This window comes from Miniopterus schreibersii, assembly GCF_964146895.1.
Source record: "Miniopterus schreibersii genome assembly, chromosome: 14".
In the NCBI taxonomy this organism is placed as follows: domain Eukaryota; kingdom Metazoa; phylum Chordata; class Mammalia; order Chiroptera; family Miniopteridae; genus Miniopterus; species Miniopterus schreibersii.
Window position 1 is genome coordinate 29,220,141 of NC_138114.1, and position 25,108 is coordinate 29,245,248.

The following is a 25,108-nucleotide window of genomic DNA, read 5'->3' on the forward strand; positions in this document are numbered from 1 at the left end:
TTAAACATTCTCAGTTATAAATTGGTCTTGTAACTTTATCTATACGTCTTATTCTTGGTTATTGTAAAGAGAAACAGTTATTCTGGTGTATATGGCTCATGAACCACACTCAGAGGAGCACAGCCATAAAACAGCATTGGCATCTTTCATAACTGGAAATGAAGTGTAATCCCATTGTTAGACTATCTTGTGTTTAGAAGAAAATTACTACTATGCATGGGAATGATTTTCCCCGTAGTTTTTGCAGCATATGTTATGCTGCATGAAGTTCTATTTTGTAGGCCATCAGTGAGATCTTACAGGTTGACACTAATGGATATCATGCTCTGTTGTCGTAAGGTCTTATTTCACACACTGCTAATTTTCATGAAAAACCAATTGCTCTACTCAAGATATAGATTTTGATATAGAATTTTAATATTTTGAAGGTGTAGGTTTTAATAGCAGTAGTTAGCCATCTAGTTCATACTTCATAGGATATCAGTAGTTAACTATCCAGTTCATACTCTATAGATGCTATTTCTAAACTTTACAGTTCTCTTAAATCAGTGCTTCTTAGTCCTAATTGAATATTAGAGTTCTATCTGAGGAACTTTTAAAATTACTGACACCGGGATGCCTCCCTGAGATACGCCTATTTAAATGATCTGGAGATTCATAGTAGAGTCACTTAGAGTGATTCCGGGTTGGGGCACATGCTCGGGTTGCAGGCTGGATCCCTGACCCCAGATCCCCGATGGGGGGCATGCAGGAGGCAACTGATCAGCGTTTTGATCTCACATCAATGTTTCTCTCTCTCTTTCCCTCTCCCTTCCTCTCTCTCTAAAACTCAATTAAAAAATCTTTAAAAAAAATTTGATGAACCAACCTTACAAAAATGTAAACACGGTTTAACATTTGCACATAATTTTATTTTTAACCTTTGAAACAAAATAATTTTACTAAATGCCATACAATTTCTTAGCTAAACTCATTTGCACTAGAATCAAAACATAGAACCGAAATCATATAAGTTACTCACTCAAGTTCCAAACTTTAATTGAATTTGAAGTTTTATTACATCATTCATATTTGGTCCAAATGGATATTATTCCCCACCTGAGGGGAAAGAAAAAAAAAAAGCGACACTTCATTTGGTTGTGAAAATTATTGGAAACCAGAGAGATATTTTTGGCACATTCCTGTTTCCTTCTGCCTCATGATCTGTTATCAAGTCTTACCAGTTTTCCCTCACGAACTTACTGTATAAATCTACTCGATGCCCTTCCCGCCGCAGGCCCAGCGAGAGGCCGCCGGCCGCTTTCCCTCAGTCACACGCGCACTGGCTTACTCTTCCAGGCCCCGGTCCTGCAGGCTTTTCTCTGCTTTGTAATTTTGTTGCCCTTCTGCATCAGCACATCTATTAAAGACGAGTTTCTTTCTTGTCTCCTGATCTAGACCACAAGCCTATTAGATAGAAATTATTCTGTCTGTATTTTCTGCACACTCTGCATTTTTCAGAGCCCTGTGTCTGGCACAAATTAAGGTCTGAATTATGTATCAGTTTATGTATCAAATAATAAAAGAAAGAATAGCCTGCATAGCAGAATCATTTAAATTTGGCCTTACATACAATATAAGAGTTCTTGAAGAAGTAATTCCGATGAGATCCTGAGATTGACGGGTTAAAGCCTGTGCTATGGGAATTGATGGAAGCCAACGCTGAGAAAATCTTTATTTGAGGTAATGAGGGTAGAAGCTGAGCCTGAGCAAATGCAATAGCATTAAAGCAATTAAGGTTCCAGTTTTCAGCGTAGGAGTGTGAGTAATGAGATTCAATGAACCTCTACAAAAGGATCATGAAGTTGCCACAGAAAAGAAACAAACGCTCCAAATTCTCAAGCAATGTAAAGAAACACTTTAAAAAGTCTTGTTAATGTTTTCTTCTTTGACTGTTTAACCTGAAGTGGAATGCCTAGATCAGACATCCACCTGGGTTTTTCCTGGTCCATAAAATCTTGATGATTGCATTGTTAACAGTGTTGATGCCATTTTCTGAATTACACACCTAGGTTGGTAAAAGATACATTTACCAACCACCTACTCTACTGAGGTGCCCACTGACTTAGATTATTCTAGGATATGTTGAACAGAAGTGGGGTAACCAGTAGTCTAGTCTGGTTTTTAGCTCCTAGGATCACAGGCTTACATTAAACCTCCAGGAATATAAGTCTGGAGATGACTAAGTTATGTGCTGCCCAATTTGCCTGACCAGCAGGGGTGGTTGTGGGGTCAGCCTCACCACCAATCTTAGCACCAAGTTCATTGAACTTTGAGTAAGGACACAGGACAGGCAACGACATAACTTTAGAGCAATGGCCGAGTGGAAGTGTGGTGCCCTCTAGATATAACTTCTAACTCTAAATCATTTCCAGTCAAGATGTATTACTCCCTTGCTACATATTTCTAAGGCATTTTTCTTAAAAGTTTTGTTGTAGCAGCTTCTATAAAATCTAGCACGTAAAAGTGAATTTGCTAAAACCCGAGTAATGACCGGAATATCTTTTATCTAGTAAGGAGCTAGAATTCCCTCTGTGATAAAGTGGAGGGAAGCAAATAAATTAAATTAAGACACTGTATTGTTCGGTTAAATTCCTTTTCTTTTTACAGAAATAAGTAAAATGAATATTTCCATGCATCAATTATAAGTGATGGATTATAGTTTGTTTTTATAAAAAGAGAAAATTCCAGATGTTTTTAGATCATTATCATGTAAATATATTAATTTTATAAGACTCAAAATTTCATATTAGGTATCAACAATTATAATATAATTGATACGTCAGTGTACTGAATTCTTGCTCTTTTGAATTAAAATAATCAAAGGAAATGCTGTCTGAAGGAATTGGACTATCACAAATAGTCTAACATGACAGTAATTCTGCAACCTATTACACAGGCCTCCCAGAATTGTGCTTCTTATATTTCCACAAATAGACAAAACAAGAAACAGAACAGATCTACCTTATTAAATGCAAAATACAAAATTAAAGATATCAGCATGACATGCTTGGGAACAAAAGTGAATGTCTAGAATTACAGTGTGTTCTTTTTTCTACTGAGCTAAAAATCAAAATAAACCAAGCATCAGACACTCTCTGAGTTTCTGGAAAGGGCAGAGAATATCTCCTTAATGAATATTTCTTACGCAAATCCTCAGTGCAACACTATTTCTCACCCTTTATAATCTCTAAGTGAAGCTCATTGGAAGTTAGAATATAAAGAAATCCCTTACTAATAGCCAGTCTCCCTTAGCAATAAAATGCACTAGATTGAAACAAATATATTAAAAATAAATTTTTTAATTTATCTTTATTGTTGAAAGTATTACAAATGTTCGCACCTCCCCCATGCTCCCTCTTTCCCCCAGGCCTTCAATATTTAGATGATGAAATTTCCAAAACAGTTTTTATCATTAAGTATGCCACATTTGTGTCTGTATAAATCAGAAAATTCCCTTCATAATAGCAGAAGGTATAGATGTAGCCAGTGTGTGTATCATAGAAAGCAATATGGCTTTGTTCTGTATTGTGTGACTGGTATTTATGCTATTTATCAAAACTTTTCTTTCTTCAAATTTATTTTGTTATCTACATTAGGTCTGAAATGTTTCAATCTATGTTTTGAAGACCAGCATAGTTCTAGTGAAAATTTTATTATAAATAAGAGCCATTAAAAGAATTTGCCATTCTCTTGTAACTTTGTTACCGAAAATCATGTCAGTCTCCCCAGATTTTCTGCCCTCAAAACCAAAAACAAGAGGGAATAAAGGATGCAAAGACTATTTTACATATTAAATATAAATATAAGTAAACCCAATCATTATTTATTTGTCTCATGCAGTGATTCTCAAACTCTCTCTCACAGCCCATAAAACCCTTCACCGTTTTCTACTTGTCTCTGCAACTTTATCTCGTGTTAGTCTCTCTCTACTTCATCACACTCGGCTTCTCTCAGAGCCTTATCCGTTCCCTTTACCTCAGGGTTCTCGCAGTGCCCTTCCCTTTCCCATGAACAGCTCTAATCCATATTCTTCAATCATGTTCTCATCTTTGAGACCCCAGCTTAAATCTAATCTAAGCCAAAGGATTTTGATATCTACTTTGTAGCACACTCATTGTTCTTTGTGATTATTTTTCAAATAGTATTTGTTACAACATGTCAATATGGATTTCTTTTTTTATTAATATTTTTTCATATATAGTACATTAAAAAAAAAAAAAGCAGTGCCTAATTTTATTTGCCAACTTTAGTTTACACCCAGCTCTCAGCACAGTGCCTGAGACCATTGCAGATTCTCATTATATTATTTTGAAATGAATGTTTTCCTCCAGATTATTATTTTCTCCAAACCAAGTTTGGAAATTAATTTTGGCATTGTGATTACCACCAAGTGGTCTCAGCTAACATATTTCTATAACTCCCTTCCTACGGAAAGGATACAATGTTTTCTAGACTTTTCTAAATTCAGATGTACATGCTTTAGCGTGCCATCAATCCAGAGTTCACTTTGCAAGTTGAACTTCATTTTAAAAAGAGCAAACCTGAGTATTCATGACTATACCTTGTACTAAATATTACGAGATTTTACCTAAGTGGCTCTATTTTTTTTTTTTTTTTGGTCTGCCTAGTTTTAGTTAACCCAAAAAATAAGAGGTTAAAAAAGTATTTTAAGTAACATGTATTTTTTAAAAGTGCTTAATTTTATAACTTAGATAATTGCTTTGTTTAGAACTCCAACTATTATTACATGACAAATATTTACTTGTTATTCATCTGTATGTATATTATTTCACTACTTGTTACATAACTTCATCATGATTTCTACACAAGGACAACTCTACCACTTTCATAGCATGATCTTTGCTCATGGTAATGAATAAACATACATTAAATCAAAGATGATTTGCCCGGCTGGCATGGCTCAGTGGTTGAGCATCGACCTAGGATACAGGAGATGGAGGTTCAATTCCCAGTCAGGGCACATGCCCGGTTGCGGGCTCAGTCCCCAGTGGGGGGAGTGCAGGAGGCAGCCAATCAATGACTCTCTCATCATTGATGTTTCTATCTCTCTCTCCTTCTTCTTAATAATAAGAAGATGAGTTGATGTATTAATGACTACAAGGCACCACATATGAAAATCTCAGAATACAATAATCCTAGATGAATAAACAGTCATAAAGCAAGCTAAGAAAAATAATCATAAAACTCTTTTCCTATAATATTTAGAATTCTTACAGTTGAAATGAGATAATTTCAAAATAGCCTGTTTTGTTTTTTTTAAGTATATTTTTGGTTTATGTATCAGTAAAGATCAGTTGTAAATTTGACTTAGGCATAATTGGAAACGGTAACGTCAATGATATTATTTCCCTTATCCCTGGCACTGTCTTCTTTTGGGCCTTAGTCTTAGGTAAACTCAATGCAGACCAAGAAGATCAACAAAAACATCAGATGTAATTTTGCAAGTCTTACCCTAGAGAAAATAACAGCCACTCTTTTCCAGTAGTTCCAGGAGTCATCATGACTATCACATCTTAACTTTACCTATAGTTACTATAGGTAACTGCCATTTCTTAGACCAAACAATGTCCAGGCCTAACTCTCACTGCCAGCAGTGGAGCTAAGTGTCAGCCTTACCCAAACACAGACTGCACAGGGGATGAATTACTCCCCAAAGGAAAATGAGGGACCTTCCTAGAAACAAGGGCCCAGGATGCCCGGGAGGCAAAAACGCAAATGATCAACACACTCGTGATCTATTTGGTAATAATTCATTTCTAGTAAAAATATACTTATTCATATAAAAAGACTACAATCCCACTTTTATATCCTAGTTTAGGTCTTGCGATTATTCCGATGTCAACTATGGCTTTTATTCTATCCCTGATTAATTTTTGAGACTGCAATTTACTTGGGGCTTATTTTTTAAACTTCTAGTTGCTATTGGTTTCTGTGGTACTAGTTGTGGTCCCTGAAAATATTAGCTTATCTGTGGTTTGCTGGCCCTGCAGTTTTAGGGGTGTTTCTATCACCTGTGTTTTGTGTTACTGTTTGGTATTTATTGCACCTCCCCGGTGAGTGCCTTCTTCAATTTAATTACAATACTCCCGTCCAGCATCATTTATGAAAAATGTTAAATAAGACCAGCCATAAGATCTACATCCCTGAAGCACGCTCCTCAGCACTTTTTAACTTGATGCATTGCCATTTATCATTAAATTCCTTTAGCCAATTTAAGTCCCAGAAAGAATGTTAATATTGAGTGCAATCTGAGCTAAATTTTAATTAAGATTCCCAGAGACATTGTGTTAAGTGATTTACTATAATCAAAATTGATACCTCCTTTGCTACCCCCGTCTTCTAATTTTCTAATTTTATCCACACACAAAAGGGAATGAGTTTGTCTGGCTTAAGTAGCTCTCCATAAATATACATCATTCATTTTGACAGGTTCTGGAAATAGTTTCCTTCCCCCTTGCCTTTAGGACTATGTCTGTGATTCTCACAGAAGCCCCAGAATCCTTCCATGAAATGCCTTTCCTCTGGTGACCACATCCACCCACCACCAAATACCTAATCTTAGATTTAGCTGCACTAATGCCAGTCTCTCAAATTTCTTCTATTTCTCTCTTTTTACCCCCCTGCTATTTCTATGCACATTATCACTAAATGAAATGAGTTATGAAAATAGAAATAAAATATGCACAGTAGGTATGATGGGGTAGTGTAAAGCATTTTGTTTACACTTCATCAGGAGTGTAAATATAAACATCTGAATGAGCCATTGAAATGGAATTAAACTTTCCAGGTAAATGTGCACACATTTAACCTAGGAAGGTACACCATTGGCCAGTACCCCCTGCCCCCAAAGGAGTCTGTTAATGATAAAGAACTACAGTGTTATAGAAGTGAAATTCAGGAGTGAAAAAAATATAAGAAAATATCAGTAAATAAAGAACATTTTTCTACAGGTTTATTTATTACAATCATGTGTGTGTTTTTTCCTTTATTCAGTAGAACACTTTTAATTGCATTTTTCTTATGTGTAAACTGAGGCCACCTTTCTTTTCTCCATCCATCACTTTTGGTATGATAAAAACAGAAAATTTTGTGAATGTTTATAAAATGCATATTATAAGATTTTTCACTAGCACTTATCCCCCCCCCCCCCTTAAGTAAATGTATATTTACCGGGAGAGTCAGGGAGCCTTATTTAACATATTAAATTATTATCTTAATTTTGCTATGTGAAATTAATAATGCTCAATCTGTGTACACAAATAATGACCAAAATACAGTCTTTAAATAATAAATACCATTTTCTCTAAGATGATTATAAATATGTGCAAATTTGCCTTCCACATGCTTATGTGGTATTATTTTAGGTACTCTGAATTAAATCACTTTCCTCAATATATATATATTGAGGAAAGTGATTTGATATTCTAGTTTTTAAATTAAATATTCTAAAATTAGAGATGCATTTGTTAGGTTTTGAAAAGGTAATGCTCTAGGCCTTACTGGTCCTTTAGAAGTCAGTGTGAACACATTAGAAGAATCTTTCCCAAAGCCAATCTTCGTAAAGGGGCATGGAAACGGGAGGCGCTCTGGGGGACAGAAGGGCAAACACGTAAGGATGCAAACATGAGAGCCGAGGAGAAAGGGGAGAACACAGGCAGACGCCGCCTCGTGCGTTTTCTCCAGGCCGCAGCCTGCGGCCCTGCGCAGCAGGTGTCACGAACAAGAGGGACATTGGAGAATAGCACTTAAGTTCTGCTATAGGGGTATTCGATTTACTTTAGAGCTTCCCTCTTCTTTCCTTTATCAAACTAAAATACAGTCTTCAAGATGCAAAACTCTTTTTGAAATCAGTCTCGCAGGAAGAAACAGAAATCCTCCTGCCGTGCTTGCTCGGTCTCGGAACAGGACGCAGGCCCTGGGCGCAGGAAAACGAGTGTCTCAGCTCTTGCCTTTGGGAGCAGCTGCTGCTGGGGGGGGGGGGCGCGGTGAACCCTAAGTCCCCGGACTGACGCTGTGCCTCTCCCTCCAGCTCACCGCTTTCGATGCCGACGAGGGGTCCAACGGGGAGATCACCTACGAGATCCTGATTGGGGACCAGGGCGACTTCGTCATCGATAAAGACACGGGGCTCATCTCCATCGCCCCGGGGGTGCAGCTGACGGTGGGGCGCACCTACGCGCTCACGGTGCAGGCGGCGGACAACGCGCCGCCCGTGGAGAGAAGGTAACGCCCGCCGGCTGCGCCCCCCCGCCCCCGTCTCCGCCCCCGTCTCCGCCCCCGTCTCCGCCCCCGCCCCCGCCCCCGTCTTCCCCCCGCGCCCCCGCGCCCCCCGCCCCCCCTGCTCCCCGCCCCCGCCCCCGGCTGGTCCGGGCGCTCCTGCGCCTGCGCACACCCAGGCGAGGCCAGAGACCCAGAGGGGCCCGGCGCCCGGGCGCTGCGTGTCTCGGTGGTGCCCTTGTGGGGAAAGGACAGTGAAGAGGAGATTAAACCACAAAGTAATGAACCGTAATTTTACAGATCTGAAGGGTGCAAGGCCTCTGTCTGGGGGCAGGGCGGAAACTGGGAAATGGCAGGGGCGCGTCTAGTTTCCTACCGAAGAGCAAGGCTGCTGAGAGGGACGGGGGACACAGCGCCCACATGGCACGTCGCAGGCTCTGGGGGCCACCGCAGCATATATATATGTATACATATATGTGTGTATATATATTTACACACACATGTGCATATATTCTGTCTATAGAATTTATTTTAATTTATCATCTATCTATAGAATATATATTTTTTCTATGTACATATTCAAATAGATAGATGATAGATGATAGATAGATGATAGCTAGCTAGATAGATACATAGATGATAGAGTGTGTGAGAGAGTAAAAAGCAAAATAATTCTCACTATTACAATTGCATTTATCTAGTCACCCACCTGAAATATCCCTTTTATTAATGCCTTGCTTATTTCCAGATTTTCAGCATGCATTTCAAGAAAATACAAATGAATATTAATGCATTCCTGCACCTTGCTGGGTTTTCCCCCCCTCACAATATATCCCAGGGGTATCTTTCCATATGAATACTGAATAATTCCCTCAAAACTTTTTCACAGATACATAATATTCCTTTATATGTACGTAATAGTGTTTAAGAAATTCACTGCTGCCCTGGCTGGGTTTGCTCAATGGTTCCAGCGTCAGCCTGCGGACCGAAGGGTCACTGATTGAATTCCTGGTCACCGGCAGGTGCCTCCGAGATCCTGGCCCGGTCTCGGAGCCTGCATGAAGGCAACGGATTGATGTGTCTCTTTCACATGGATGTTTCCCTCACCCTCCCTTCCACTCTCTAAAAATTAGAGGAAAAAGTATCCTCGGTGAGGATTAAAATAAAAGAAAAAAGCAAATTCACTGTTGATGGACTTTAAAATTTCAGTCTCTTTTACTGTCAATAAAAAAAAACGCATAGCACTGAACATAAATCATGTTCTATGTGTGCAAGTATATCAATAAATTCCCAGAAATGAGACCAAAACGTATGGGCAATTATAGGTTTTAGAGGTAACTGCTAAATGGTATTCTATGGGGTTTGAAACAGTTTGCAATCCCAAATGCCCCACTGAGAATGGTTAACTCTACACAGTCTCCCTAGGTGTGCGCCACATCAAACAGTTGGATTTTTACCAACCTGATAGGTAAAAAGTAGCATATATTTTGTATCCATTTACTTATGTGTGCATTTGAATATAATTTTTATGTTTAAGAGTCAGTTCTATTTTTGTGTAAAATCTCTGTTCATAATAATTACCCATCTTTCTATTGATATGTTAAGCCCAGGTTACAACTATGCTATGTTTTCTTCTAGTGTTTTTATTATTATTGTTATTCATACTGCATGTTTAAATCTTTGTTGTATTTGGGATTTATCCTACTGTACAGTAGGAGGTATTGATCCAGCAAGACTTTTTCAGGAAGTTCTGCCATTTTCCCCACTCAATACTAGGTGTGTCTGACGTAGGATTACAGTTGTGAGTCCATGAAACACAGTTTATTTTGTAGTAGTATTTATTAATGGGGAAATGGAATTTCCAAAAGAAGAAAAACATTCTCAGGTTTTTTCTAGATGACTGGGTGGTGGTGATGTTAAATCGTGTACCGGGCTTGGGTGAAGGGGATGAGTTCTGTTTTGAACACATTTAGTTGGACTTGTCCACAGTTCATATATCCAAATGGCAAATGGATGTATATGCCTGAAGGTGAGAAAATAGTTAAGGGCTGTTTCTTGTGAAGAAGCATATTGAATAGTTTTATGTAGTGAGTAATTACAGAATCTAAGATAAGAGTCAAAGTTTGAATGAATTTTAAATAATAGCTTCATTCATGCTGAGCAATTCTGAAGAGGAATTCAACATGATTGATGCTATTTAATTACCATGCGCTAGGGGCAGAAACCATGCAAGCTACTTTATATACAAAATTCTAATCTTAACAAAATTATGACTCCTGCATAACTGTGTCTATTATTGTGGACCAAAACTTTGAGTATGAAAGAGAACAATTGGCTTGGCTAAATGTCCCCCTGCCCACCCTGCCACCCACCCAGTAAACAAGTACTAGAATCGTAACTTGAACTCAAGACAGATTCTAAAACTTCTCCTCCGGTCTGTTCCATATTTGTAACCTTGTGTAATAATTATTCTGGAGAAAAAAAATATTACAATTCCTTAATAGCAGTACTAATAATGCTGGTTATAAGAACAAAGGCATCTGATGTTTTTATCATTTAAACTTTTATTAAAGCCCTTTAATAATCATTAATTTATTTTGTAACTTTTTTTCTTTGAAGATAATGGTAGACTAAATAGATCTGGTATAATCTATATGTGCTTACATATTATGATGAATGTGTTTTTAACCACTTCATTATTTAATGAATGAGATTTTATAATCCACTCCTACTCAGTTCCTATTTGCAAGTCATATCACTGATTTGCCTAGATAAGCTGTTGCCTACAACAATCAGTACAATACAGTTGAGTCTTTAACAATCTGGGGTTTTGGGGAGCTGACCTCCCTCACAGTGGAAAATCTACGTATAACTACAGTCTGCTCTCTTCATACGTGGCTTCCCAACTACGGAGGTGACCCTGGATCAACTCAGGTATGAACTGTGTGGCTCAGTTTTAACTGTGGTCAATTGAAAAAAAAGCATACAAATGGACTCACACAGTTTAAACATGAATTGTTCAAGGTGGACTGTAATAGGTTTTTATTTGCATAAAATTGTATTTCACCACAGGAAACAAAGTGCCATCTTTAGAATCTGAATTTACAGGTCTTTTTGGTGACATTAGGCATTAGGTTGACCTAGCCTCATTGTTTTCTTTATAGACAATGATTTGGGCACTAAAAGATCACCTAATAGTTTGGTCAAACAGCAAGTGGGCCCTGCAGAAAATATACCTCCACTCTACCTGCTGAGATAATGTCAAGTTCCCTATAGCATAATGTCATTTGCTATTTTCTGGAGGAAAATTAATCCTTCAAATTGAGCTGATGAAAGAGCTGAAGAGTGGGGCTTTGCTTTCTGTATTTCCATATGGAAGGAAGGTGCTATTGGAAAATTATGAACATAAAAGTATAAAATATGATATAACTTACATATTGACCCAGCCAGCAACAGTGACATGTAAACCTAATTAAATAATAGCATAAAAAACAAATACAGCCCGGCCGGGTGTGGCTCAGCGGTTGAGCGTCGACCTAGGATCCAGGCGATCAGGGTTCGATTCCCGGTCAGGGCACATGCCCGGTTGCGGGCTTGATCCCCAGTCGAGGGTGTGCAGGAGGCAGCCAATCAATGACTCATCATTGATGTTTCTATCTCTCTCTCTCTCTCCCTCTCCTTTCCTCCCTCTAAAATCAATAAAGATATATTTAAAAAAAAAAAAATACAATCATTTACCTCAATCCTTTTAGATTGGTCACCTTCATTCATAAGTTTAAATAACATTGACTCTCAAAATAAGTTGATATGAATTTTTTTTTTTGCTATTCTGATTGAGTAAACTCAATCTTACTCAATCAAACTCAAGCTAAATATTACGAGAGTAAAACAATAGTCTATAGTGTTTTTGCTTTGGGTTTTGTTGTTTTAATTTAAGTCTTTGATAAGCATAAGAGGACAGATAAAAACCAAAATATTAAAAAATAATTAAATATTAGGATATAGCATTTTTGGTGTATATAGGTCTTCTTCTACTTATGCACTTGATTTAAATTGCATAAATATGTTTTTAATCTTAATATGAAAAAAAGTACTATTAGGTATTTATGAAGACATAGAGACAAGACAGTCTCTGTCCCCCTTCCAAATATCTGATCATAAAATTATTATAAAACAATTGTGCATGGCATGACATAATTTTTTTAGTCTCTTTTTTTTTCATGGAATCTAAGGCTGTATCTGATTAACACAAGATTAAATTGCCCATTTGCAAATAAAATTATTTTTCTATTGTGAATATTTATTCTTTAAAATAACTTCACATGATACAGTTAACATTAATAGCAATTGAAGGTGGTATTCCTTTAAGCAAACATTTATGAGTTCCCGTAATCCCTGGCCTCTTGGGGAGGCACTGGAAATATAAGATTAGCTTTCTGCCCTTGTAGCATTCATATGGAGGCACAGGTAAATCTGGACATGCAATAGTAGGTAATTCCAAGTGCAAGATAACTTGGAGAGGAACAATAATGGTATAGCTAAGCAGAGGGAACACTAGAAGCAAAGACACAGAGACATGACGGTGTGTTGTTGGGATTATGCATGACTTGGCACATCTGAGCAGATTATTAACCTGCTTCAACCTATCAGCCCGTCTCCACTGTTGTCAAGATGAAGTGTAAATCAGTAAGTATGGTGCATGAGTCCCTAAATGGTCTGTCTCTTGCCCACCTCTCTTTGCTGTATTTATATCTTTTTTTTTTTTTTTTTAGTCATACAAATCTTATAGTTCTCTTATTTATTGCTCTGTAAGTTTGCACACTTCCCCATCTGTAAGGCCCTGTGGTTTTTATACTTAAGTACATCTAGCATCTTAAAACTCTTTCTCTGTAACTTCCCCTGAGAAGTCTTTCTGACCTATGTTTATTTTAAATCTGAAATCTTTGCTTCCTATAGATTCCACTATGTACTTCCAAAATAGTAAAATAGAACCTGTGAACATTGAACTGAAAATAAAGCTTTTCTAACACAATATTGCTGGGAGAAAAAGTGTTTCTCTCTACTAGAGAAAACACTATAAACTCTTGTTTATATTTTAGAAGCAAAGTAGAAATGTAGAGTTACAACTAAATACCTTGTAGGATATGTTGACACATATAATAGAAAATTACAATGTAGATTTTACAGTCCTCTACATGCATCTCATTACTACTGAGTATTATTGTCATATCAAAAAAATGGACTTTTTATCAGTTTAAATTATACCATTTGCATCTTAAGTCTACCTCCCCAACTCCCTCTTTCTTCATAGTTTATTTGGTCTTAGAAAGAATAGTGCTATGGAGGAATTTTCATTATGATCTAAATAATTAGCAACCCTTGAAATAATTCATGAAAATTCCAGCACAATAACATCTGTCATTACAAACTGAAGATGTTCTGTACTCACACACAGAAACACTCATCAGATAAGTAAAAATTCTCCAAATGACTCCCCAGATTTGTTCTTAAGAAACGTGTGCAGAAAGCACAGGCAGATTTTGAATTCAGAAGCCTTGCCTTTCAGTTTATCTGCTGTTGCTAATTAACTTTATAACCTTGATTCAGTCCCTTAATCTTTTTTTTTATTTTCTAGTCATCTTTTGTAAAGTGAGCATGTTAAATTAGTGGGTTTCAAGGGCCTTTCAAAATCATAAGATTATCTGAGAAAATAAATCACCTGTCCTATTTTGACCTTCATTACCAAATAAGAAAGAAAAGCTGTACAATTTTCATTTGTAGAAGTAGATATTTATTGATGTTATATTGGCTACATCATAAAAATAAAATTTGTATTATACAGATGCTCAGTTTTATGCATTTAACACTAGCTATAAAAAGTACACATAAATGTTCACATAAAATGTTATATTTCTAGTGACTGTCCCGTTTTATTATGTATTTAGCTGATGCCATTGAGTTACTATGTATATTACAGCATCATTGATACCATTTCATTGTTAATCCTGTTGGTATTTGGTTTTAACAAAGCTAACTCTGACACTGTGCTGACATCAGGGATAAAAAAGAGGTAGCATTTTAAAAAGCAATAGCCCTCAAACAGGTTGGTGCTTATTCAAACACATTGTAGGGAAGTGCTGGGATTTCTAAGATGAAAGATGCAAGATCTTGAAAAATGCAAGATTTTGAAATATCTTTCTCAGGTAACTCTAAGGTCCCAGTCTAAGGGGGTAGATGCATAATTAGTGCTTCTACCATTTGAGTTCTTGTGGGAAGGAGGAGTGGAAGCAAAGGAAGAAAGGCTGATGAAGGAGGTGGTCAAAGTGGACCACAGCGGTTCTCTGTGTCCTGCTTTGGGGTCTAAGGTCCTTTTTATTTTGCGTTATTAAGTTCCTTCTCTGGGGCAAGTACACATGCCTCATCTGAGTTAGAGGTCCTTGTACTGTTATGGATCTAAACAGTTCAGCCCTCCAATGGGAAATAGTCAAAGGGGGAAAATAAGGAAATACACAGAGTATAGGAAGTTTAGTGTAAGAGATACTTTCACAAGTGGAAAGAAACTCATATTCTGGTGAAGGTTTTTATAAAGTATTCCAGACCAGTAAGGTGAAACTTTAAAGATTGTCAAAAGCAGGAAGGATCTAACTTTTTGCTTTGAATTTGGAGTACAAGTGTGTTCTAGGTGAAAATAAAATGTTAATCAGTGAGAGAATCTCTCACCTACAGGTTTTTTGAGGAGAGCTCAGGGTCAGTTTGTAGAAAGATCCCTTGGGCTACTCATTTAAAAAGCAGCTGAGCCTGCAAGTTTTAATTGCCAAAAGCTTCTGGGTCAGTGGTCTTCAAATCTGACTGTGTGTCTGTAAAGCCTTGAATATCTATGGAAAATGTAGATTCTTATGTCCCACACCAACAGATTCTTATTCAGTATGTCCAAACCCTAAAACCCATCATGTTCTACTCTGGGGAAGCGTGAGGCATTTAGCTTAGAAAGGTGAAAGGATGCAATTAAAATGCCTAAAGTATGATAAGAGATATGATGCCTTAGGTAAGTGAAAGCTTATGTACCCCATTCCTTAGAATAGAGTTTGAAAGCTTGTTTTGAAAAATTATCAATAGTGCCCAACCTACATGGCTCAGCAGTTGAGCATCGGCCTATGAACCAGGGGGTCACGGTTCGATTCCTGGTCAGGGCACATACCCGGGTTGCAGGCTCGATCCCCAGTAGGGACCATGCAGGAGGCAGCTGATCAATGACTCTCTCAGCATTGATGTTTCTATCTCTCTCTCCCCCTCTCCCTTCCTCTCTCTGAAATCAATTGTAATATATATTTTTAAAAACTATCAATAGTAACAGATAAATATGTTTTTACATGTATGCAGTTATACATATGTAAACACACACATGCATACACACAAGTGCACACACAAGTATCAGTATGTAATCTTATTTAATCCTTATGCTAACCTTAGATATTATTATTCTCATTTTAAGGGCTTGGTTGTTAAAAATATTTTGAAATGAAAAGAAATTAGAATTTGATTAATTCTATTGGCAACGTTTAATAATAAAGTGATAAAATCAGAGGCAAGGAATAACACAGGTATTTTAACTGATTATAGAAATTCAAAAGATTTTAATTTAAAATGTGATTACTTTAGAACTATGCTGCAATAAGCATAAGACTTTTTAAAGTCACTGCAGCTTTTCAAAAGTGTTTAATGTTCTATATGTATCTAATCTACTAAAGACATGTTTAGAAACAATTTGGACTCAGGCATATTACAGGCGATAAAAAAAGCACCATATTTAGTGCCTATGATCTGTATTAATCTTACCAGCTTTTTAAAAAGTAGATTATTTTATTATAATAATCTCAGAAAAATATTTTTGGTGACCATGTCTTTTATTTGAAGCAGTTAATAAAAAGAACTTTGAGCTAATTTAAGAAAATTCTAACCCCCAAATAGAAATTATAATATATGTGTTTTGAATAAAAGTCATAATTTTGTTGAAATAAAGTTAAAGCATCCAACTCAGTCAGTAACGGTATTCTTCAAGATAGAAGGCTAACTTTGTAAATTGCCAGGTCTCGTTATTAATGAATTTTAGCCATTGTTTCATCTGTACAAACCTTGAACATGTTGCTTCTTTAATTCTTGTTGTGTAAAGAACTTCAGGATTGTTAAAAGTATTGAATATGTCAATTTAAATTTTTTGTTCTTCTAATAATTATTTTCTTATCCTTTAAAAAATTCCCTATCAATGGGAGCTTTTAATGAAATCTGATTTCTACCTTTTCATATTGTTACTCATTAAAGGAGATTAAAAGCACATTATTTTTGTTTGCATCTATTTTCCACAATGATTGCTGTATGATCCTGACTCTTGACATGCACTTACATTAAGCCATTGATGTCAGTAACAGAACTAATAAAACACAGCCCGTGTTTTGTTTTGTGTGTTATTTTAATCAATACTTCTTGTGCTGGTTTAATAGGAAGAGAGCCCCAAGGACAGCTCATATTAGCAGGTTATTTACAGAATGCTTTTTGTTATTAAAGAGGCATTACAAAACAAAATCAGAGGTTAAGGCAAGTTCATTTATTAGCCTCATTTAGGCAACTACTTCTTTTTAATTCACACTATTAATATAAGTAGGAAAAATCAGTACCTGAGGCATTTCCTTTTCTCTTAATAAGATACTTTCATAAAAACTTTATATTTTAGCAATAGCTTTTATTTTCCTGTCCTTGGGTTCTGAATTATATTTATTATTTTCTAAAATAACTCAACATTTCCTCTCCTGGAAGCCCAACAACAGAATGCCGCATGTCGTCTGTCATTAGAAATGTTGATTTTTACCATCTTGCTGGCTTCTCTCTCTCTGCAGGCACTCCATCTGCACCGTGTACATTGAAGTGCTCCCTCCAAACAATCAGAGCCCTCCCCGCTTCCCACAGCTGATGTACAGCCTTGAAGTCAGTGAAGCCATGAGGATTGGTGCTGTTTTATTAAATCTACAGGTATGCTCCTCAGTGTGTGTGTGTGTGTGTGTGTGTGTGTGTGTGTGTGTGTGTGTGTATTCTATAGAGACAACCTTGAAGACTAATGGGCTTATATTTGTGCCCAGAGGGCAGGCGGGGGGGGGGGGGTGGCGCTCACATACACTCTAGTGAATAAAAATTCCATCTGGAAAGGAAGGCAGGGGTAATATGGATGGAGGGTTTCCACAGCTAATCTATTCTATTGATTGCCACAATTGAAGAACTAATGTGAGCTGGCAGGGATTAGCTGCAATCATTACAAGAGAAAATGAAGGGAGTGGAAACATGCACTTGAATATTTTGTACTTTGCATCCACAGAGTCTGCAGCTGACTATTATTTTCTGTCCTGGCTTCCTTTGCCCTAGCAGGATTTATTTTTGCCTCAGTGTTATACAGAGAAAATAACTTTAGATACACAGGCTGATAGCAGACATTCTAATTCTCAGGCCAACTTCATTGTATGGCCACGGGCAAATCTTATAATTGCTAGGCCTCGGTTTATTCGTTTAGATGAAGGGGGTAGGTTTAGCTGATATTTTCATTTGCAGCTTCAGATTCATGGGCATATGGATTACTTGCAGGATGATAGCTTGGTTTTCACTATTTATATTTGCCCGACTAAAGCACATTTGGCCAGAGAAAGCTGTATCTTCAACTAAATCGACAGTTTCAAGTTGGACTACGTATGGTGTGGGTAGCTGTCACTTGCTGTAAAAATCGTAACGGCCATGGCATGACATACTACTTTACTCAGAGAACAGAGAATTTATCTTCCTCTGCTGTCACGTGGGAATGACAGGAGTAGTTGATGTGAAAATTCAGGAAGCTGACCTTGAAGGTAGGAGAGCTTTCAATGGGATGATTTAGGAAAATCCCAGTACTGTATCAATGTTTACAATCACAGAAGTTGACATAAGGCATAGCTACATCTTTCTCAAATGTCATTTGAATACTGACATCGTTTCACTCAAACCATGATGATGTAAAAGCGAAGATTCTATAGGATGTTTGTATTGGAAAGGATGTAAAAATAATGAAACACAGCAACCTCATCATCCAGATGTGGAAAGTGAACCCCATAGAAAGTAAATGAAGCCTAAGAACAGTTGGTTGAATTCTCGCCATTTCCAAAATAAAACTCATTCCTTTATATCCCACTTATTATTTGAGGCTGCTAAGAATTTGATTGGCATTACCAAATACTTTTCTGTGCCTCTGTTCTAGTATCTATTTTGTCTCTTTTCTCCAGGTATCTAGTGAGATTTAGCTTTTGTTATTCATTTGCTATTAAAACACATGGGAAACAAAATTATATAAAATTATATATATATAATTAGTAGTAGTAATAAGGACATTTGGGGTATTTTAATGGACAAAATAGAAGGAAAAGCACTGCAGTTTCTTTTAAGAAGGGGAAAGCAGCTAGTTAAATCATTAAAATGATAAAATATGAAAAACCAAATATAAAGACAAGTGTATTTAATGAAGTTATTTTATTTAAATACATGAGGACTTAATTATTTAAACACAAAGTAAAGAATAATAACTATTGGGGTTTTTAGAATCAGGCCAAGAACTTTTAAATGTTTTATATTTAAATATTCCTTAAGAATGCGCCTATATGTAATTTAACTTTCCGTAAGGTAAGACATAGTTTTACTTGTGAGATGGCTCAGGTTCCATTTCAATACATTCAGAGAGATTTTGGAATCACATTATAGGGGAATAATTCTACTTGAGAGTTAAAGATGAAAGGAATTGGCCTTTTTCATATCTCAAATTTCTCTAGTACAAAAGCTGGGAAAATGGTTGCAGTGACATTTCTATTCACCCTTTGTGCTTCTGGTAGAAGCGGAAGAAAGGATGCCAATTGCAGTGGCAGTCTCTATTAGAAAGAACTAAGGTGACACCATCAAGGCATTTTTCATAGGCCACCAGCCATCCACTTTGGCCCATGATCAACTGAGATTAAATTTAAACCAGTGACCTTAAACTCAAAAAGCTTCCATCAAATTACTCTTCCAAAGACTTCTAATCACAGAGTGCAGTAGAGGTCCTCCTAGTCACGTCCCCACACATAGTTCTACCCCCTGCTGAGTCACTGCTCAATTTAGAAAAACAGAACTTTCGGTGAATTTTTTGTGAGGAAGATAAGAGCCTATTGACTTCAAAATAATCAGTTTTGGCTAAAATCAGTGGTTTCTTTCTAGACAACAATCCATGTTTCTCCCCTTCCCCTTTTAAGAATTTTCTTTGCATTTTATCTAAAAGTTGTTTTGGAGGCTGTATTTTTCCTCCGTGTAGTGGGCTGTTTTGCCTGGCTGCTGTTTTGTTAGTGTTCAGTAGAGGAGAGTTTTGACCAGAGCTCTTCTTCATATTTCTTATGCTGATTAGGGTATTAGGTGAGATTTTTTTCTGCCAGCACTTTATCTTTCTGACCTGCCAGTGAAACCTGTTAGAATGCTGTGCTGGAGCCAGACTGTGCGCTGGGATCATGAGAGCCAGTCGTGTGCATCTCTCCCCAACTCTTATGTCTCATTGTTAGCTTGAAATCGGCTGTGGTGGCTGCCTTTATGTCACAGAAATGGACAAACGCAACAAATCAGCATCCTCCACTCCAGAGCCGGTGGTTAAACTTTTACCAGCACACCAATGGATATGCAGTCAGTTTCCCCAAGTATTGAATTATTAACATGAGTTAAGTCCAACAGCTTTCTCCCTCTTTGTCCCTCTGAAACTGTGATCTACTTTCATCAATCTAAAGATGAGCCAATGCTACCAAATAGGACTGTGAGTTTTACCCAAATATAATGTTTCAGCTTTCTTTTGTCCTCACAAGATCATTTTCTTCCTAATTACCTTTATATATGACTCATATTCCCACTGATGTTTGACCCACCCCCACAGCATTAGCATAATCCTCCTTTCTGACACGTGAAATGTTGTTTGATCACCAACATCCTCATATAATAATAGTATTTAACACAAGTGGCACGTGATGAGTCAGGCACTGTTTAAATTACTTACTTATTGTATTGGTAAATATAGCTAGGTTATATTTGCAGACACACCTAAATTCAGAATGCAATTATTTATAACTGAAAGATTTACTTCTTACACTATGTCCATCGAGGCTCAGTTCCAGCCCTTTTCTTCATTTTCACTCCACTTCAGAATGATGGAGCAGCCTCTTCTGGGACAGTGTTGCTCTTCTGACAGAGCGAAAAGCAAGGCATAATAAACCATAAACTGGCTCTCACTGCTTCTCCAGAAGTGACACAGGACCCTTCAGCTTACATTTCAACCACCAAACCAAGTCACAAGACTGCTCCTGGGTTGATCAGAGTAGGGATATATGCTCCCTTCACAGGAAGCCCACAGTAATCACATGGCTACGTCTGATGTCAAAGACCTAGGAGTTCTTTTGGCACATTGTTTCTCTTTTAAATCATTGCACACAACAGGTTGGCTAAATGGTTCATCCCTGCCTGTCATGGTTTTCCATCCTTACAGCATTCCATAACCATTTCCTCACCACCCTTTATGCTCTCCAAGCCAGTGCTACTTATTTTGGGGTTGTTTGTTATGGCACACTGCGCTCTTAAGTGCCAAATTGTAAATTAGTTAGGATAGCTAGGTTTTTGTTGCCCAGTTTCACATTCAACACCCATCACAAGTTGGTACTCTTAGCTCCACAGCCCAGGCTGATGAAACAGCCTCTATCTAGAACTGTGCTGATCCCTTGACTGAGGACAGTGTATTCTGTGAGCAACAAACCAAAACAAAACAAAATAAAACCTAGTTCATCGCTGTTACCCAGAAACAATGCATATTCCTACCCACATTTTCCCCCCAATTGGCCAAAGCAACACATGGCTACCCCTGAATTAATGGGTCATATAATCTCCATCAAGACAAATGTTTCCACAAGTCACATGGCAAAATCTGATGTTAGTAGGGCAGCAAGGCATGTCTTATTTTTCCTAGAAAGAGACTGCCAATATATATATAATATATTTTAATATATTTAATATACCTATTTTTTCAAACTAAGTGTAGAATAATTCAGGTCCAAATATTTGTACTTACAATGAAAGCACAAAAGAAAGAAATATTTAGGAGATTTTTATGGAAGTGCAGTTCTCTATTGTTTAGCATTTAAAACAATCAACTCTGGCCCTGCCTCACTTCATTCCTAGACTCCTAATTGTTATACTTTTCTGCATTAAAATAAAGTGCATTATTCTCGAGACCTAGACATTGTTTCTAACATGGCTTATTCGGTATAGAATACTTAAATTTTTTTCACACTACAGCAAATAGTCAAAATATCCAGTTATCAGCAGTAGAATTATGCCTAACTGTGAAGAACAAATCTTAGTTATGAACAAGTTTTGAATCAAATGATCTATTCAACTATTGCTGGTGAGATCATCCCAAAAGAAAATTCAACCAAGCTTTGCAAAATGGAAACAAACACACAAATGGGAATAGAGTATAGGTATGATCCTCCTTGCACATAGTCTGTTCCTTTAGGGTTCATTTGGGATTAGGGGAAAAATAGGTGCTGGCAAGTGTTTCTTGATTTGAAAGGTTCCTCCTCATGCTCTATTCTTGCTACCATTCTATTTCATTGAAATATGAACTTATTTTTTGTGGAAATAATAATTTACTTTAAATAATGTCAGTGTGGTTTTTTTGGTGTGTTTGTGGTTTTTTGTTTGTTTGTTTGTTTTTAATTAAAGAATAGCTATAATATAGCACAGGTTGACAAACTATAGCCCATGGGCAAAATGGCCTATTCATATTGCTGGTAAACTAAGAATAGTTTTTACATTTTTAAAGGTTTGCTAATAAGATATGAACAAATAAAAATAAAATAAAATAACAAAAAAGAAATAAAGAATAATATCCAGCTACCATAAATAGCCTAAATTTTTACTAATTTTTTATAGAAAAAAATTTGCTGACCCCTGCAGCATAACATGAGTGTCATTCAAGAGCAAACAAAGAAAAAACCACACAAAAATATCATCCATTATGTTTAAATAAAGTCATCTCTAAAATAGTAAAGATATAAAACATATCTTTATAGCCCTAAGACCTAGCATTAGTTTAATATATTAAATTGAATGAAGGGATCATTTTTATATAAACTGTGTCAAAATACTTTTTTATATGAGATGGGTCTTACATTAGCTAGCTAAAAACAAAAGCAACATTAGTAATCAAGATACCATGTGTGTATATAAATATTTGGGTCAATATATTTATAATAAGTATTTGTTAAATAAAAAATGGGGACTAACTTATCCTTTGGTATATACCAGAAAGCAGAATTTTAAGAGCTTGGGGAAAGAGGAGGGAGATTTTTATTTGGAATAGAGAAGCAGAGAGTAAATGAGATAGTATGTAATTTGCATAGTTCAGTGGCTGAAGTGAAAAAGAAGGTGATTAATTTATGGTGGTTATTTTTATTTCTAGTCTCTTGCAAACAGCAAGAGAACATAAAGCAGCTCAGACACAAATAGCAGGAGAAAAGAGGAAATGCTGAGAAACAGACCAAAAAGTTGAACGTTGCCACCTCTGGTTACCTGAGAAAAAAATCATGAATATTACTAATGAAACTACGTGAGTGTAAGCACAAGACTGCTTTGGTCAGCTTGCAAACATGCATTTTATTTTTGTCTTTATCGATTCTCATTTTTTATGGTTTCAAACGCTATAGAGTTTAAACTGTATGCCTCAGTGAATTATTATTTTTAGTCCTGAAGAAAAATTTCTGCTGCCTTGATCTCACTACAGAATTGATCTGTTTCCAGAACAGTGTGAATGAAATTAGCAGGTCCTGTCTTAGCTGCTAATTTGTTTCTCTGACATCTTTCAACTGTTCTAAAAGTTTGGAGAGTCCCTCCCTCCCTTCCTTCCTTCCTTCCTTCCTTCCTTCCTTCCTTCCTTCCTTCCTTCCTTCCTTCCTTCCTTCCTTCCTTCCTCTTTCCTTTCTTTCTTTCATCAATGTTTCATGTAAAATAGAATGAAGATGATAATAGGATTTTATGATTCCTGAAAAATTTGCAGCTGGTGCAGGTCCAGATTGCCCCATGCTGTAGAATTTGCAGTGTCATTTATATTGAGGGGATCACTTTGGATATGTTTCTTGGAGATTTGCCCTTCTGCCGGTAAAGAAGCTTTTCCTCAGGCACTCTGGTTCTTTAATGTGTTACTGCATAGATTAACACTGCAGGTTGTACAAAAAGATGACAATTTCCCCTTTAATTTCATAATATGTCACTTACTCTATTTAGTAGGTTACCCTGACTTTGATTAGTGTGAGAAATGGGAGCCATTTGTTTTCCTTTTCATTCTCAGTTTATGAAGAGGAAAATACATTTTCTCATCCTTCCTTGCACTAGGCTTCAGGTGGTTCTTTCATTGGTAGCATGATATTGAAAGAAAAATATCACTGTGAGTATGCATAAGAAAGTGGAAATAAAATATACTGAGCACTGATAGGTTACCTGGTTCCAAAGTATAATTTCTATTTTGTATGAAGGATGGATAGACAGATAGATAGGTAGGTAGGTAGATGATAGACGATAGATGATGATAGATGATAGATAGATGATAGATTATAGATGATAGATAGATGATAGATGATAGATAGATACATAGATAGATAGATAATTTGAGAGAGATGTCTCACAATGCCAAGCATCTGCTTATTGCAAAAATTAAATCAAATTTGTAGTATAAATTTTTCTCCTTTAAAGCAGATGTTCTGTTATGTCTAGTTTCCAAAAACAATTTTGGTGCCCTTGACACTAAGGGATGCACATTATCTGGAGATGATTTTTCATCCCTAGGAATATAAAGCTGTCCAAAGTGAGGAAAACATATGTTTTATGTATTTTCTATTCATATGTGTACCCCCCTCTTCCCCATGGATAATGTAGCCCCATGTAAATCTTCCGTACACTACAATATGCTCACAGGAATAAAAGCAGAGGAGTGTCAGGGAGGTTAGGGAAAGGAGAGTCCTTACTTAGTCTGATACATTTAAGACAGTTATCTCCTAAATCATCTTTTCCTTGATCCTTCCTTCCTTAAGAAGGAAGTAAATGTGATTATATATATATATGAAATTTTACCCCAGAACAGCTGTAGGCTATAACTCAAATGCATATTTTAATAGAGTTAGACTTCACTTCTGCCTGATTTACACTTTAACAGGAAGTAGGACACATAGGAAATGGGTGAAAATAATCTTATTTTCCACTCAGAGAGGACTGGCAGCTTATAAAACCTGATATGGTGCCAGAAATAAAGCCACATCCTCAAGTTCCTTTGAAAATAATAAAGAACCTTAAAACAAATTAGTAAGATGCAAGAGCCTCTTCTGATAGTACTGAGCACAAAGCAGAGGTGCTGCGGCTGCTTGGACAGGTGGACACAGACAAGGATTTGTGGTTCGTACCCAGCCTAGAGGCAGAGATTCACCGCCAAGGAGAATAGCTTTCTTGTCACACCTCCTGCTCCCTTTGGTCATCAAACCCTGGGATGGAGACATTTACAGCCTTCCATCACTACATCTGCCAACCTCCTTGCACCTTTATTCATATATTTTGTTTTTAATTCTGTGATTAAAAGTTCACACTCCTTGCTCATATCTAAACTGTTTCCTCTATTTTTATACTAAATCTACTTCTCAAGCCCCTGTAATGAAGGAAGCACTTAAATGAATTACTAGAAAAATGAAATACAAAAGACAAAGAATAGAGTCCC

The 25,108-nt window shown here is 36.7% G+C and overlaps 1 protein-coding gene across 1 annotated transcript in view; it reads left to right on the top strand.

Moving 5' to 3' along the window:
- PCDH15 (protocadherin related 15) overlaps positions 1-25,108 on the top strand; it is a 904,849-nt gene that overhangs the window by 696,571 nt on the left and 183,170 nt on the right. The window contains exons 17-18 of the mRNA XM_081159054.1: positions 8,093-8,286; positions 17,172-17,304. Coding sequence (XP_081015180.1) covers positions 8,093-8,286; positions 17,172-17,304 — 327 coding nt within the window. The remainder of the gene's footprint in view (positions 1-8,092; positions 8,287-17,171; positions 17,305-25,108) is intronic.